At 40.6% G+C, this 18,593-nt stretch overlaps 1 protein-coding gene across 6 annotated transcripts in view; it reads right to left on the minus strand.

Annotated features, from left to right (window-relative positions):
* LOC124037662 (transcription factor E2-alpha-like) overlaps window positions 1–12,785 on the minus strand; it is a 28,509-nt gene extending 15,724 nt beyond the window's left edge. For 2 of the 6 annotated variants that reach the window (XM_046352602.1, XM_046352603.1), the window contains exons 1-3: window positions 12,284–12,785; window positions 8,968–9,069; window positions 7,482–7,554 (exon numbers count right to left, since the gene is read on the minus strand). In XM_046352602.1, the coding sequence (XP_046208558.1) occupies window positions 7,482–7,554; window positions 8,968–9,048 (154 nt within the window). In that variant the 5' untranslated portion in view covers window positions 9,049–9,069; window positions 12,284–12,785. The remainder of the gene's footprint in view (window positions 1–7,481; window positions 7,555–8,967; window positions 9,070–12,283) is intronic. The other 4 variants (XM_046352605.1, XM_046352601.1, XM_046352604.1 and 1 more) reach the window with 3 other exon arrangements.
* Window positions 12,786–18,593: the final 5,808 nt, after the last annotated feature.

The raw sequence follows: 18,593 nt of genomic DNA on the forward strand, positions 1-18,593 counted from the left end.
TTAAATTATTTCACAAGTGGTGGCTGTGGCATAGGAAAAACAAGGATTCTAAAGATTGGCGGAGCAGAAATTCCAAATACCCCCTTCTCCCATAGTCTTATCCGTTAATGCTACCAAGCCTCTCTGGAGACACAGGGCTTAATTGCATACTAATTTGCATAATTGTGCATATTAATGTAGTTGCCTTATGAATATTCATATTGCTCCTTTGATTTTTGCCTAATTAAAAAAATGTGTGCTTGAGAGGGAGAGTGTGAGGAGAGGGAGGGAGGGAGAGAGGGTCTGGGTGAGATGAGCGACTGACGGGTGAAAATGACTGATTAGGCTAACAGAGTGGTGCAAGCACCTACACACACTATGACAGCCATGATCTATGGAGCTGATGCCACTGGTATGGAGAAGCAGGGGAGCAGGACCTCCAAAGATCAGCCTTACTCAGTCACTGTCAGTGGGCTGAAAGGCCACACTCCTAACACAGCTACATAGTCACAACAGCACACAGGAGTGATGGACAACGAAATATGTAAGACAGGCTTTGCATGGACACCACTTCATCTAAAAACAGCCTTGCTGGCAGAGTTAGTTTACTCAACACAGACACGATCAAATAAGAGGAACCCCAGGTCTATAAAACAAGCTTTTCCATTATCCAGTGTCTACAATGGCTTTGTCCAGCAGCAACTCAATAATAGTATTTGGTGCCCACCTAGACCTACGCCACTTAAAAAGGCCTCCATTTGAGGCGTGACGCAGTGGTCTACGGCACTGCATCGCAGCGCCAGCTGTGCCACCAGAGACTCTGGGTTCGCGCCCAGGCTCTGTCACAGCCGACCGCGACCGGGAGGTCCATGGGGTGACGCACAATTGGCCTAGTGTCGTCCAGGATAGGGAGGGTTTGGCCGGTAGGGATATCCTGGTCTCGTCGCGCACCAGCGACTCCCGTGGCGGGCCGGGCGCAGTGCTCGCTAACCAAGGTAGCCAGGTGCACTGTGTTTCCTCCGACACATTGGTGCGGCTGGCTTCCGGGTTGGATGCGCGATGTATTAAGAAGCACTGCGACTTGGTTGGGTTGTGTTTCGGAGGACGCATGGCTTTCGACCTTCCGTCTCTCCCGACCCAGTACGGGAGTTGTAGCGATGAGACAAGATAGTAATTACTAACAATTGGATACCACAAAATTGGGGAGAAAATGTAACAATTACAATTTTTTAAGAGGCCTCCATTTGACGAGTGGGTAGTGTCTGAGATAGAATCGCCTTACTGAGGACAACTCTGACAACATTGTTCACACTTTGTGGAGTAATTAACTCAAAGGCAATTAAACAAGGTGGGGAGCTGCTGAGATGACAATGACACAGCCAGCCATGTTAAGAAGTGGGAGCCAAACACTGAGCCTACTGCCACAATGGAGGAAGGGAGGACAGGGGTAAAGGACTGAAGGAAAGGAGGAGAGGGGGACAGGAAGGGGGAGGAGACACAAGACAAGTGGAGGAGAGAGGGACATGGGTGTACGACTGGAGGAACAGAGGGAGTAAAAGGCACAGGGAGGAGAGAAGGACAGGGGTGTGAGATGAGAGGACAGACTTCATTGGTCCAAGTTCACTCGTCATTCTTTTGAAAATATTAATTTAATTGTTTGTGTAATGCTGTAATAAGTGTGATTGCATTTTATTCTCACTTTCTACCTGTTGAAACGTTGTGCCTCAACTTTATAACCTGATTCAGTAATGAGAATCTAGTGAAGGCCATGAGGGCAATTCTAACACTGCACAGGAGCAGCCAGCCACTGAAGAAATAATCATATTTTGAGGCACAAAACCTTCTCACATGGCAAAATCTAATATGCCACCAAAAGGCAGCCTGGATCGTTTCTTGCGTATGTCTTAACAACAAGATATAGACCTAATAGAGCAGCCATTTTCTAGTTTCAGCAGTATAGGGCATATCAGAACACCCCATGACAATCATCTGAAAAAATATTTGTGTGGGGGTGTGTGCACGAGCATTTGTCTGTGCGTGTGAACGGGGGTTGTTTGTTGTGGTTGGGGGGGGGGGGGGGGGGCTGTCCTGGGTGGGTGACGGGGGCCAGCAGCTGCAGAGGTGAGTGAGGGGACGCCTGATAGAGCTCCCTTTGCAATTAGTACCCCTCTGAGTACTTTTGTGTTGGTGAATAGCTCTGCTTTTGCCTTTCCCGCGCTGGATCATCTACTAGTAGAGGCACACTGAAGCCATGATGTCACGGGATACAGTTGGCCCAGGCAAACAGGAAGTTGACGCAAGTTACCAGGAGAACAATAAAGAACTAAACAGGCAGCTCTTTGTTATGGCCCTGTGATCCTATCATAATGGAGAAGGGAAGAAATGAAAAAAAAGCTAAATATTTTTTTCTCAACAGTGCACACAAGTGACTCCATGCAACTTATGAGACTTGTTAAGCAAATTTTCACTCCTGAACTTATTTAGGCTTGCCAAAACAAAGGTTGAATACCTCAAGACAATTCAGGTTAAAAAAAATATTACATTTGTTAACATTTCTAAAAACATCCCACTTTGACATTAAGTTATTGTGTATAGGCCTGCCTCTACATATCCTAATAAATCAAATCAAGTTGTCATTTCAGGACAAAGTGGAAGAGGTGGGGAAATATCATGGGGAAAAAGTAACATGAATCACAAACATTGCCTACTTCAATAGAAGTCCACTGTCAGGAGGAAAAACTGATGTAAAACTGCTAAAGTTTGTAATTTTATCCCTGTATTGAGGCTACTCCCTTTTGATTGTATAGTGCCTTCAGAAAGTATCCCACCCCTTGACTTTCACATTTTGTTGTGTTAGAGTCTGAATTTAAAAATGCATTACATGTAAATGTTTTGACACTGGCCTATACACAATACCCCATAATGTCAAAGTGAAATAATGTTTTTAGAATTTTTTAAATTTTTATTACAAATGTCTTGAGTCAATAAGTATTCAACCCCTTAATTATGGCAAGCTTAAATATGTTAAGGAATAAAAATGTGCTTAAGTCGCATAATAAGTTTCATGGACTCACTCATGTGCAATAGTGTTTGTAACATGATTTTTTTAATGACATCTCTAACCCACAGTTCCCTCAGTCAAGCAGTGAATTTCAAACAGAGTCAAACAACAAATACCAGCAAGGTTTTTCAATGCCTCGCAAAGGGCACATATTGGTATATTCGTTAAAAAACGCTGACCATGAATATCCCACTGAACATGGTGAAGTTATTAATTACATTTTGAATGGTGTATCAATGCACCCAGTCACCGCAAAGACAGAGGCATCCTTCCTTACTCAGTTGCCGGAGAGGAAGGAAACCGCTCAAGGATTTCACCATGAGGCCAAAGGTGACTTTAAAACATGTTCCAGAGTTTAATGGATGTGATAGGAGACATTGTAGTTACTGTATAATTACCAACCTAACTGACAGACAGACAGAAAAGGAGCCTGTACCGAATAAAAATTCCAAAACATGCATCCTGTTTACACCAAGGCACAAAGTGATCCTGTAACAAATGAAATTAATTTTATGTCCTGAATACAAAGAGTTGTGTTGTGTTGGATTTGCCCAAAACATATCACTGAGCACCACTCTCCATATTTTCAAGCATAGTGGTGGCTGCATCATGTTATGGGTATGCTTGTAATTGTTAAGGACTGGAGAGTCACTAAGCACAGGCAAAACCTGGATCAGTCTGCATTCCACCAGATTATGGGAGATTAATTCACCTTTCAGAAGGACAATAACCTAAAACACAAGGCCAAATCTACACAGGAGTTGCTTACCAAGACAGTGAATGTTCGAGTTAGTTTGGACTTCAATCTACTTAATAATCTATGGCAAAAATCTGAAAATGATGTCTAGCAATGATCAACAAACAATTTGACAAAGCTTGAAGAATTTTGAAAAGAATGGGCAAATGTTGCACAATCCAGGCGTGGAAAGCACTTTGATTTACCCAGAAAGACTCACAGCTGTAATCGCTGCCCATGGGGCTTCTACAAAGTATTGACTCAGGGGGGGGATATATATATATATATATATATATATACAGTATCAGCCAAAGTTTGGGCACACCTACTCTCATTCAAGGGTTTGTTTATTTTTACTACATTGTAGAATAATAGTGAATACATCAAAACTATGAAACACAGAGAATAATGTAGTAAACAAACAAGTATTAAACAAATCAAAATATATTTGAGATTCTTCAAAGTAGCCAGCCTTTACCTTGATGACAGCTTTGCACACTCTTGGAATTCTCTCAACCAGCTTCATGAGGTAGCCACCTGGAACGCATTTCAATTAACAGGTGTGCCTTGTTAAAAGTTCAATTGTGGAATTTCTTTCCTTTTTAATGCATTTGAGCAAATCAGTTGTGTTGTGACAAGGTAGGGGTGGTATAAAGACGATAGCCATATTTGGGAAAAGACCAAGTCCATATGATGGCAAGAACAGCTCAAATAAGCAAAGAGAAACGACAGTCCATCATTACTTTAACCTTTAAGACATGAAGGTCAGTCAATGTGGAAAATTAAGAACTTTGAACGTTTTTTACAAGTGCAGTCTCAAAAACCATCAAGCGCTATGATGAAACTGGCTCTCATGAGGACCGCCACAGGAAAGGAAGACCCAGAGTTAACTCTACTGCAGAGGATGAGTTCAATGGGAGTTAACAGCCTCAGAAAATGCAGCCCAAATAAATGCTTCAGAGTTCAAGTAACAGACACATCTCAACATCAACTGCACTGCTTGAATCAGGCCTTCACGTTCAAATTGCTGCAAAGAAACCACTACTAAAGGACACTAATAAGAAGAGACTTGCTTGAGCCAAGAAACCCGAGCAATAGACATTAGACCGGTGGAAATCTGTCCTTTGGTCTAATGAGTCCAAATTTGAGATTCTTGGTTCCAACCGCCATGTGATTGTGAGACGCAGAGTAGATGAAAGGATGATCTCTGTCTTTGAGACACAGAGAAGGTGAACGGATGATCCACCGTCAAGCATGGAGGAGGTGGTGGTATGATGGTGCTTTACTGGGGACACCGATTTATTTAGAAATCAAGGCACACTTCAAAAGCATGGATACCACAGCATTCTGCAGCGATACGCCATCCCATCTGGTTTGTGCTTAGTGGGACTATCATTTGTTTTCAACTGGACAATGACTCAACACACCTCCATGCTGCGTAAGGGCTATTTGACCAAGAAGGAGAGTGATGCATCAGGTGACCTGGCCTCCACAATCCCCCGACCTCTACCCAATTGAGTTGGTTTAGGATAAATTGGAGCGCAGAGAGAAGGAAAAGCATTCCAGGTGAAGCTGGTTGAGAGAATGCCAAGAGTTCAAAGCTGTCAAGGCAAAGGGTGGATTCTTTGAAGAATATGAAATATAATTTGATTTGTTTAACACTTTGTTACTAAATGATTCCATGTGATATTTCATAGCTTATGTCTTCACTATTATTCTACAATGTAGAAAATAGTAAAAAGAAAAACCCTTGAATGGGTATGTGTCCAAACTTTTGACTGGTACTGTATGTAAATGACATATTTCTGTATTTTATTTTCAATAAATGTGGGGTATTGAGTGTAAATGGGTGAGAAAGTCAGGCTGTAACAAATATGGAATAAGTCAAGGTGTACGAATACTTTCTGAAGGCACTTTATATTTGATTTTATAACAAGGGGATTGAGGGATGAAAAAAATGAAAAAAAGAAACGACAGTAACACATCGCAATATTATTGCGATACTTGACTCCAATTAGTAATTTTTTGGACTAGGTAGCATTAACTAGCGCTAATCAGCTGTAACTGCAACACAACTACTTTTTCATCCTACAACTTTGTTTCATCTTCTTAAATAGTGAGCCAACATGTTTTCAGCACTTTTATTTCCATGACTGATGAAAACATCAAAGTGCAATACTTTGTAGCTTACACACAAGCCTGAATTGTTGTTTATGGACACCCTGATTTTGCTCCACGGATTGATAGGCTTGTCTCAATCTCATATAGATTCTCTAGAGGTTGGCATCTATGGAGGTTTGTGCTGTGGCACTCAAATGCTATTACGAGATACCTGGAGTTCTCTGAAAGTTAAATGTGACAGCATGAAGTATCACATTCGAATGGTGTCAATGACCAAGGGGCACACTTAGGACGGGGGCAGGAATTAACTCCTCACTGCTAAGTAATTGCCTGCTGTAATAGAAACAAACACTGAGTCCTGCCACTGATCCCCATTCAGAGGGCTCCTACTCTAGCCAGCGCTCCATGCTGGGCCAGTTAAGTGCCCCAGAGCTGGGGGTGAGGGGCATTGTCTCAGGCTCAAGCCATTTCCTGTGAACCAGTGGGGGGAAAAGTCCTGTGCGGAGTTGGGGGAGGAGTGTTTTACACTTCGGGGTGGGGGAGTCGTTTCAAGTCCATAAGCCCTTTTCCGTCTTTGTTCCTCTGTGGCGGAGTTTTCACTCTGGGGGCCGCGCAGTGTGACTCCATTTCACACTGCAGGTTGGCAGGGTGACAGTGGGAAGGAACATGACTTACTAATAACATTCAGCAAAAGCTACTAGCTTCCACAGGGGTTTCAGGTGTTTAAGGTGGGAAAATACAAGCAAGTTTTTGTATATTGGTGCTAGAAAAAGATGCAATGAAAAAATAGATAGATATATAGATCGCATTTCCTAAATTGAGATATTGCCATCAATTAAAAGGGTTACCAAGATAGCATGTTCATCACCCTATCAAAAAAAAGATGGGTCTCATTCAACAACCATAAATGAAGACATTCTGCTGAACTCCAGAAAGCTTTTCTCTTAAGTGTCATCCAACAACACAGCGCTCAAAGGCACGAACAGTGTCCTGAAGCTTCAGCACAGATGAATAATCTTGGTTAGATCAAAGAGGGGAAATGTGAACACATGGAGGGACAGAGCAGGCTCTCACGTTTCCAGAGGAGAACTCGGATCAAAGTAACTAGATCTGGCCAACTTACTACCAGCACTAAAAGGTGATGAAATAGTGTCCGCACACAGAGGATGTAAGAGGTCAATCCAAAAAAAATCTCTATTTTAATTTTACTAGGCAAGTCAGTTAAGAACTGCCTTGTTCAGGGTCAGAATTACAGATTTTTACCTTGTCAGCTTGGGGATTTGATTTTGCAACATTTCAGTTACTAGTTCAACGCTCTAACCAATAGGCTACCTGCCGCCCCATATACAGCATCTTTAATTATATAACCAAGTGAATGGGTGAAGGCATAGTGCAATAGAACCAAAGCACTAACCACTGCCCTAGTACTTCCAACCAAAATATTTTGTCATTACATAACCATTCTCCATTACTTAATGACCCTATCAAAAAAACTAAAGCTTCATACAATAAAGTTTAAGTATGGCCCTGCAGGATATTCAAGGCTCAGGATGACAGGATCTTGCATTCAGAATAGAATCTTACCTGATCCACCAAACTGACTGCTAGCGAGTGTCGTCGGTCTGTTCTTCCCATTAGCCACAGGTGGTGCAAACATCTAGAAGAGGTGGGAAATAAATTCATAAATACACCTTCATTGAACATACAGTAAAACTAGATCATCTGTGATATGAAATGTGGGCTGGACACAGATAAGAGTGATCCCTGGTTACAGTGGCTTGTTTAACATGCCATCTCATGAGCCACTGTATGTTTCTGCCTCTTTGGCATCTGGGCCAGCGACAGCCATACTGCAGCATTTTCAGCCAATCCTGGCATAGCACGGCACACACACACACACCTTTGTCTCTAGTGGGTTTAGAATCCTTCTCTAGCTACTACTTATGGAACCATGGACGCGTTTATGATTTGAGTGGTGGCTACACAAATGATGTGCATAGCAAACCAAGGTCTTGATTGAGGGCATGATAGTTGATACTCCACACACTAGTGGCCCATTAACTGACAGAGGAAACAGAACCAATGGAATTTCCCAATGTTACACATCATAAGGCTAAAATAATGGAGGAAATCAAATACATGGGCAGATCACATTAGTAAGCTGTGGTTAGTGGAGAGATATCAATTAGTGTGGGACATCAAGTCTGATGACAAGCGTTTACCTTAATTAGAATTCCTGGTCTTGAATCCATGGATGTCCCCCGTATAAGGTAATTTTCCATAACAATACTAAGGATATTACATTTATTCAGAGAGAAACACTGCCATGAATGTCAACTCAAAAGCCCAAGACAGAAATCATATGGGAGAAATGGGAAAAAAATAACAGGCCGATGCCAGCAAGTGGATAAAAATCCTAACCAAAATCCCATTGATCTGACCATTTATAAAGACCTGCTATTCAAGAGACACAAATGACAGGGCTACCCCATTTCACACAGCATGTATTGAGGTGAATATGATGTAAGGTTTTTCAGCTGTGTATACTTTGAGAGTGCCAGAACCACTCAAGAGTATGGAGCATCCCTTTAAAAGTCCTGGAACTTATCAGCAATCAAACTATTGCAAGGTTGAGCACAAAATAAGATAAACCAAACTCGGAGCAAAATATAAACATAACTGCAAACATAGGAATCAAATGCATCTAGTCTAAATAAATCTTCAGCATTCAGGTCAACCCAAACCATAAATCAACCTTACTGCAGATTATGTTCTCTCATGTTCAAAGACTGATTTAAAACCCAATGAATAAACACATTGGACTTGTGTTTTATTCAGGTGACCTTACTTTGATGTGGGATGGGGTAAAACAGACCGCCCCCCCAAACGACATCTGGGGGGAAATTAAGCTACTTCTGCCATGCAGGAGTTAAAGGATAAAAAAAAAGCATGAGGTGAGCGATGTAACGGGCCCGTCCCTCCCCATTCATCTCTCTCGTCCACCCTACCGTCCACCAGGCCCAGCAGCCCTTATGACCTGGCCCCAGACCCCTAGACCACTCTCTCTTACCGCACTGAAATCCAGGAGGTCGTTGAGTTCCTTGTCTTGTGTTCCCACTGCAGCCATTCTCTGCTGCGGCTGCTCGTTCATGCCCCTCAGTCTCTAACAACCCTACGAGAGAGATTCGCAAATAGGATAGACTGACTTTTAATGGAACCAGACTAGAGAGTACAAACACATTGAATGTGACTGAGAAAAAAAATATCACACTAGATATTACTGGCTGATATTACTAAAGAATTCATGAGTTCTATCACTTGTGAAAATGAGTGAACATACAGACGGTAACATACTGCTTTTTCGGCCTCGTCATTGACCCTTACCTACCACTATCTATGGACACAGATGAGTAAAGAGTTGAGTACCCAGACTAATAGTTAAAGATCCTTCCCCTCTTACTAAATGATTTCCCAGAAGCCCTAGAACCTTAACACTGCCGCCTGATCGCCTCTGACTTTTTCATGGTAATAGTTGTCGTCAGACGTGGGTGAGGAGTCAAGGCTATTTTGGCATATGGACACGGTTGCTCAAACAATAGGCCGGAAAAATGGGAAACACTATTTTGTTGTAACAGAGTTACAAGTTTGGCCAGTGCATTCATTAATTGGTAATAATAACATATGAACAACTACAACCTAAAGAACAACCAGAGAATGTCATCAACTCCTTTGGGCATGACCAAATAAGCTACTAATAGTGAGGCTCACTACACAGGCTGCAAAGAAGAGAATCAGACGTTCTATGTGAAACATGTAAGCCTGTTTAGTTTTTGTATCCCTTATCCAACCTTTAGCAAGAGTAATCACACTTCTGAGAACATGTCTTCCTTTCTGATGCTTCCACAACAAATCACACGCACGTCAATCATCCAATTCTATATGAAAGTAAAGTATATTAGGTTTACAATTAGACATAATTGGGACCATTGTTTGCACTGGGTAATAGGGGTGAAAGGCAGAGCTAATGGATGTATGCAAACATGTCATTACCAAATTACCATATGTCAGCGCAGAGGAACCTTGTCAAATGAAAAAAATATATATAAAAAATAAGCATGAATACTGGATTTACCCTGTGTTTTGCATTCCAACGTGCGCCTGAGGCACAAAGGGTAGAGCTTGGATGCTCAGCAGCAGCAGTACATGCCACACAAAAACACTGCCAGTGCAACTGGAAAGAAGCACTAGGGCACCAACAGGTGGTGTACTTTTACCACATTCTTTGTAATCCATTAATAGTGCAATTTGCTTTAATCAACAATATAGGGGCTTAAACCAGAAAATAAACGCAACTTCTCTGAAGTAAAAGGTAAAAGACCAGATTTGTAACAATACATCCATTTCAAAATGAAAGCTATTCTTACTTTCTTATTTGTCACACATAGGGCCTAGTTCCTTAGAGCCAAAACCACACTGTGGGATCAAGGAATTTATGTGTTTGGAGTTTCAGCCAATGATGCTTCAGCATATTGAAACGTGAATATATTCTTTGAAGGCTGAGAATACCTGTGTAAAAAAAAAATTCAAAAGGAGATCAAATTTGACCATACAAATGGCTATATACCATGCAAAGGATCCATCAGGAATAGGCCTTTGTATTGAAAGTGAAGTCAGGTTAGGCCTACATAACCTAACCTTGAATAAAACAAATTTAATACCCTAATATAACACTAGGCCCAAGCGTAAATAAGCCTAATGTTGCTTTGCCAGACTTTCGGATAAGGTGGTAGGCCAAGGATACACAAACCTTGCCAAACATAAACCATAAAAACATTTACTGTTCCAAAATGTTGTGGGCATGTCTTGATAGTTAAAAGGAATTTGTGGATACACACATTTTACAATGCAGAATTGCATATTTTGCTACTGACCATACAAACAATATTCGGTTGCAACAGATTACGTCTATGGTTGCCTTGTACACATGCGAGAGACAAGGAAAGAAGTCCTCCAAGTGCAAAACTAGGCCTATAGAATGTATTTCTAAAGGGAACACGTTTTTCTAAAAATGATTAAATATAAATATATACACGTTCGATAAAACGGACCTAATAGTCCTCAAATATTTGAGATCTAACAGCAAAATAAAATCCATTGGGATAATGTACTTCGGAAAATATTCGAGCAAATTGAAGCCAAATCACCAACTAGTAAGTAGAATGTGAGCTTTGGATAGTTGTGTTAATATCATAACAAATTGCTTATGTTTGAGTTTAAATAAATTATATTCAACTGTTGCTTCTTAGAAACAGAATATAATGTCAATGTTGCCAACCAGAATGTAACATCGACAGAAATAGAAGCAAGCAGTGTGGACATCATGATCAAATGTATAAAAACAAATCTGCTCAGTCCAACGATAGTTCGTTACAATACATTTGACCCCACATTGTTCCGCGTAGTTTCCAAGACTGAAACAACGTAAATATTTATTCCAGATTATAAACTCTTCTAAACAGCCAGCTATCCGTTTCCAATGATAACAGGCCACATCTAGGTCCTATATAGCTATACTGAAAAGGGATGCTTTTCAGCCGGAGGATATTCAGGTCCAAAATGCTCAATGTAGTGGAATATCTAGCTACACAAAGTTTAAAATAATGAATTACCTTTAAGAAAAGGGATTCTGAAAGATACTGAAAAAAGTGGCCTCTGAATAACTGCGAAAGACCTTGAAATAATGCAATAAATATGTTGCTTCTTTTGAAATATTACAAAATATAACTCAAGGTTAGTTTGCATTTGAGTTCGTTCAGAGAGATGGTGGAATTTTCTGCCAAATGTACAATAAAATAAAATAAAGTCTAGCCTGCTTAACCACTTTCATTAAATTAAGGGGTGGTGGTTTTGTGTATTATTGGTTATAGAAAGGTTTGTTACTTGCTTTACATTTGTTATGCACCTTTAAAATGGCAGGGTGAACAAATGAAAGCACAAGTTTATAATGCCCCTCAACATTATTTAGGCTACAGTCAATTCGTTTTTCGTCATAACCACATAACAGGCTTCTTTATTGGAAAATTGAGACTGGCAAACACATCATAATTAGTCATATTCAGAATAACCTTACAATATATTTATGGTGAACAAAGGACTAATTTCCCTCACTACACGGTTGGTGCGGAGACCATCACACACTTGATGGCTGAACTCGCCACCTTACTAGAAACCAGACAAAAACTTACACCCCCCCCCTGCTCCAACCACACATTCCCAAAACTTTTGATAATTGTAGAGTCATACGTTCTACAATTGGCCTACATTAGGTACAATGAATTCGTGCATTTTAACGACTACATGCGAGTGTGAAACAGAAACATTTTTACCTTTAATCTTCAAATGTCTGGCATCCAACAGTAAAAAGAAAGGCTGAGTATCGCAGGGGGAAAAAACATAAAACTTCAAGAGAATTTCAACCTCAGCGCGTGAAACACATTGGATCGCTGTAGATGTCTTCCTTATTCCTCTTGAACCTTGCTCTGTTACACTACCAACATCATATCATTAGTACAATGTAACCAGTCCGAATCCAAACAATATCTAGTTATTAACCTCACGTCTTCCTTTTTGTTGTTACAATTAAGATGATTTCATTCTTCTAGTAGACATCTTAACCACCTCCGTCCACATTGTCAAAAGCAACAACGTATCCCTACGCATGAAATGAGGGCCCCAACGCCAGCGGTGTCCGATTTCAAACGCCTATAGAAAGACAACCTATTTGCTCATAGGACAATAAAAAATATTAGATATAACGATCTGCATTGATGTAACAACCGCATATGTTAGTTCGTTGGTCAACAGTTCATGGTGTTCTCTTCAAAATAAAAGAGATCTAAAGGACTACGCCTTTCAGCGGAAGGTTATTGTAGGAAAGTTCACTGTGATTACACAGCAGTTTCCCGAGATGGATTGATAAATCCGTAAGAGCATAGCCAATAGAAAAGCAGGTATGAGTGACAAGCAGACACAGAAGCCAATAGCCGATCGGAAATACATTTTGGAACCTCCCTCTTCTTGACGCTTGCTTTTGCTGTGTGATAATGAAGGCTGTGAGGGGGGCTACAGTGTAAACTCTGACATCATTTTAATGCTGTGGTTATCGTTTTTTTCTCGCTCTACATTTTGAAAGCGTAGCCCCAGCCTACTCTAAGCGGATGGGTGAAATGGTCAAATAAATAACATTCATTGCCTATGTCAACCACACACTATACTAGTTGTATTGGTTTATAGGCTATGTGCACCGTAGTATCAACAGAGTGGACATCACCAAATTGTTGTCAGACCTTATGATCTAGCCTTTAATCAAATTAAATTGTATTGGTCACACACATATTTACCAGATATTATTGTGGGTGTATTGCAATGCTTTCTCAGAGTAATAGGCTGTTCTACATTATTATAATTTTGTCTTTCTTTTTTAAGGTCAGATAGACACCACATGTCTAACAGTATGACAACGTTAGACTTTAACCATTTTTCTTTTGACAATTTTCTTACCTAATCAATTGTTTCCCTCTCAATTCTCACCTTAAAACTGCTCACACCATTGATAAGCCTATCTATCCCGTTTTTACTAAATGTTTGCCAATCAATGAATAATATATTTTTTAAAGATAATAGATAACTATGTTATTATTGGGCCTGAGTTTTTCTTGACCTGGTGATATGAACAGAGAAAACTCTCTAGACACTAAATAATGTTGATTGATTACGTGCTATTTTCACTGTGGACACAATATTTATTGACAAAAGCTGAACCTTAACCATAAAACTAAACTTCCTTGGTCTTCTCCACTGAGAGAGGACGGAAAGAAAAGAGTATGGGATCACAGAGTACAGGATTTTAACAGAGCATGAATGTGGGGGGAGGGGAGGAGGTCTGGCTGCAGAGAGAGCGCGAGAGAGACAGAGAGAGAGCATGTGTTGAGAGACGAAGAGGCATATATTGAAGTCTACGTTTTGGTGATTAAGACGTTAAGAAAAAAAGATATGACTAAAATAGCTAGTTAGTTAGATTATATCTTTCTATAAATTACCACAAAAGATACACAGCTTTGGAATGTCAATGACTTTAAATCAACCTCACTTCCCCTAATAAAACAAAACCAAATGTTTTTACACTGAAGGGCAATATATATGTAAACTCTAAGCGCATCACACACTATTGGAAATATATGTTTTAATCAGCTTATATGTTTCTTATAGCATGTCTTATGTGTTGAGACCAGCTGACCAACTCCAGCTGGTCTTATGTTATTCTAATGGCTGCTTTATAACTAATGTCAGAGGCTCCGCCTTAAATCTTGTCATACAGGGTTCTCCAACCCTGCTCCTGGAAAGCTACCATTCTGTAGGTTTTTGCTCCAACCCTAATCTAGCACACCTGATTCTAATATTTAGCCAGTTGATAAGCTGAGTCAGGTCAGTTACAACTGGGGTTGGAGCGAAACAGTAGGGTAGCTTTCCAGGAACAGGGTTGGAGAGCATTGCGTGTAGAAACTACAAACCCTTTAGATCAACCATGAGGCAAGGATGCGATAAGGAATGCAATGACCAACATCAAGTTCAGACTGGCTAATGGGTAGATAAACATGTGATGATGATGTTGATGATGAGGATGATGACAACCATTTGTGTTTGTGGTCCAAGTTGTGGCCAAAGTTTACAGTTGGAAAGCAAAGATTTTGTATGGAAATTATTAAAAGCATCAACTAAATATCTAACTGTCCATTCACTTAGGATAGCCAGGAGAGAGAGAGGGATTGGCTGCCAATAGAATATATAGGTAAATAATCACGGTGTCCCCTGGGTAGGAGAGTCTCGGCAGCACAGTGCATTAATTAGTCCCAGGGACCATCTGTGGAATGTAATGGGGTTATTGCCTACAAATTCACATATGGGCCATAAATACCTTTACTAACACACTGAACACATTGATGGAAGGCAGGGAGAAAAAACACAGAAAATTATCCCTGCTGTCAAAAAAGGACATCTGATTCACTTATCTGACAGCCACTTGAAAAATCCGGAATTAAGGTATCTATTCATCAAAAATAAAAATTTGAACAGATGGAAACATCTGTTTGAAAAGGAATTGGCAGAAGAAAAAATATATTTTTCCACTATTGGGCCCTGGGTAAGAATAGTGCTGTTGTCAGTGTTAGCAATGAGGCTTGTAAGCTCTCCAAGTAGTTTGTATTAACAGCTGGGCCTGACATGGAGAGCATGTACAAGGGCAGCCAGAGTGAAGGGGGGGGGGGGGTTAAAAAAATTGTCTGAAAACCTTTAACTAAAGGATCAAAGACATGAATTCATAGAAAATTGGAGTGGATAGTGAACTCCAAGAAATAAAGGTGGAGTGGAAGATGAAAAAATGGACATAAAATGGAGTATTGATTTGAGTTAAGTGTACCTGTAAATGTTGTATCAATAATGTGTGTGCCAGGGAAATAGACAAGTGTGATTTAAAATCACATCATTTAACCATCCGTCATATTGCAATGGTTGTTTATGATTAACAGGTCGCAGAATGGTAGCCTGGCAGCCCCAGATCATGATAATCATATATCATTGTCACTGGAAGAACAAATGGATACCAAAATACTGTATATTTAATATACAATCTTCAAATGCATTAATAGTACAATAGACAAGACAGAATGTATTTGGAGCGAGAAACAGACATATTTGCCCTCATTACTTCCTTCAAGCCATTCCCTGCCTCCTCTCTGTAATTAACCCCAGATGCACGTAGAAAAATTAGCATATATTTTGCACATTGGTGCTAATCGGTCATATATTTGGGCATGTATAAAATATTCAAATGTATACAAATCTTTGAATATAGACCAATTCATGTAAGTAATAATTGTGTACTAAGTGTACAAATAATGCAATATTAGATGTATTTATCAAATTAATTATGTAAAGAACAGAAACAAATAAACAAAGGGGGATTCACCACTCCTGGGAGAACAAGGAAAAAAAGCCTTGTGGGCCAATGTTCTCTTTGTTCCATTTTACACTAAACAAATGGCAGCATGTACCTTTCCTCTTTATGTTTTGTGGTTTGGTGCTACCTGTCTCAACAGTCTCTTACATCTTTTTTCAAATCCAGCCCTCCTCCCCAGCATCCTCTCTGTTCAGTCTATAGAAAGCCACTCATGCAAACCACATCACCAGGTTATATCACACAGCAGTGAGACAAGCTGCTCACTACACTGAGCCCCTAACAGTCAATGACTGAGTAATGGTAGAGGCTTTGGATTGGTTGTGGGGGAAGGGCAGAGGTGCATAGGGTTCTGATCACACAAGAAACTAGGCCAAGACCGACAACACTTCAAACGCTAGCCCCTCCCATCACTGCAACTTGTTACAGGATCAAGACAATCCCTTGAGAGAATGTCATTAACCAGACATAAAAAAGCATTTTGTCCACAACATGTGTATTTAGAGCATAAACCTTATGTATTTGGGCAATGATTCATATTTCCGTACCCCTTGAAAGCATTGCTCCAATGAAAGGGGCTGAAGGTAGCAGGGGATAGATTGATAGCGTTGGCTGGATGCCTGTATTTTGAGTCTATCTCTGCAGAAGTAAAGGGGGAGGGGAGGAGGACCTATCTGTTGTGCTCTCTGTACTCATGGTAAACTGACCCCCACAGAGCAGAAACTATCCAAGCTCAGATGCCCACCTGTGTAATATCAGCAAGGTGCACAGTGAAGAGTGTTTAACAAGCTACAAGGCCAGCTAGCTATGAGGAAAGACAAGTTTAAGACTGTATGTGATGTGAAGACACCTCAAATTCAAATAATTCATAGATAATCATGGTACACAAATTACCCCCATGGTACACCCCCATGGTACACAAAGAATAAGTTAAATGTGAACACAAATGTGTTCTGTATTATACTTCCAATATAGTATATTGCATTTGACTGAAACTATAATTCCCAAAGAGCTTTTTGGATTGACTTTAAAATGAATCTCACAACCATCCCAAAGCTAAAATGAACATAATGCTGAATGTCACAGACAAAAACAAATCAACTGTGTATTAACAAAGCCCAACAAACCCTATTGTCCCATTTTAACATGAGGTGGATTCCTGACCACTACCTTTCTCTTGTGTTTTTTGACACCCCTCCTGCCATCTTGAAATCCCATTATTGCGCAGTAATTCCATGGGTAGCCCCTGTTCTGCAACCCACACTTCAGGTACGGTGAACAGAACACTGTCAGGCAGGCACATTAGAACCCCCACCACGGAACAGACTTGCGGTCCCATGAGTGAGAAGGAGAGCAAAAATGTGGTAGTGCAACAAAAGACAGAGAAAGAGACAGAGACACAGAGACACAGAGAGAGAGACACACAGAGAGAGAGAGAGAGAGAGAGAGAGAGAGAGAGAGAGAGAGAGAGAGAGAGAGAGAGAGAGAGAGAGGTCCCTGGCAATATCAAAACTTCCCAATCTTTGGTCGCTTGACATTTTGTAAATATAATGTAATAGTCACATACTGAGTAGGAAGTGTGGGAGGACAAATTCATATGATTACAATCAGATCAAGGTTTGAATTGACTCTAAATCAATTGGAGCAGGCATGTCAGGCAGATCCAGGACAGGAGGAGGAAAAGAAGGAGAGAAAGGGAGATAGATTGGAGTGAGTGGGGGAGGGAGACAGAGATTGTTGGTGTCTTGGGAGCACTGGAACAACAATAACAGCAGTGTGTGTGTGTCTGTGTGAGTGAGTGCCTGCGTGTGTGTGTGTTCGTGTGTGCATGTGTCTGAGCAAGAGCATAGAAGAGGGGGGTGTTATTGCTTGCAAACGTGATGAAATGACATCTCCTCTACTCCACAACACAGCTGCTGCAGCAGTAGAACACATTCTGTCAAGATACCTGACCTTTTTCTGTTTTCTCCCTGACACACATCAGGCCATAAGTGTGTTTATCCGTGTGTTCTAATCTGCTTCAGTATGTCTAACGTTCTCTCGTTACACTGATACTCTATTGTTTACCACAACCCTTTCTGTTCAAAACATGATCTCTCTTTAGGTAAAAATTACATCAGCAAAATATAACAATAATGCCTAGACTATATTTCTTTATTTTGAAAAGAATCAAGTACATATTGCTATTCTCCCAAAATGTTTGTGACCTATATATACCATTTTGTTATTGGCTGAAATGACTAGGGTCATTTTTAAGCGTATGAACCCAGGTAATAACTTTGATTTCTAAAGTTATGAAGGTAAGAAATTCAGGTATTGGACCCTCTTTCATTATATCTCTATATTCTTCCATCCTTTTTTGCATCCCCTCCCCCTTTCTTTGCAGATTAGAATTAATTAGCAATCAAAGAGCCTCCAGAGAGCTCAGGCTCTTAATTACCTCCTCATTTGCATTTTTGCATATTAATGACTGCAGAGTTTTGGTGGGGTTTTTGCCGCAGTGGTTTAAATGCACCTCAGTCCTCTCCTCTAGGGAGGGGAATGGCCAGCGGCGAGGCTCCAAGCCCCCCCGTCCCCCAAAATACTTCCTGGTGGGAGTTGGGCAGAGTGGGGGTAGATGCAGAGGGTGGCAGGGTTCAGGGGTCAAGGGTCACTGTCCCTGATCAACATAAGAAAGAACACAT

Source organism: Oncorhynchus gorbuscha, linkage group LG06 (genome assembly GCF_021184085.1).
Source record: "Oncorhynchus gorbuscha isolate QuinsamMale2020 ecotype Even-year linkage group LG06, OgorEven_v1.0, whole genome shotgun sequence".
NCBI lineage: Eukaryota > Metazoa > Chordata > Actinopteri > Salmoniformes > Salmonidae > Oncorhynchus > Oncorhynchus gorbuscha.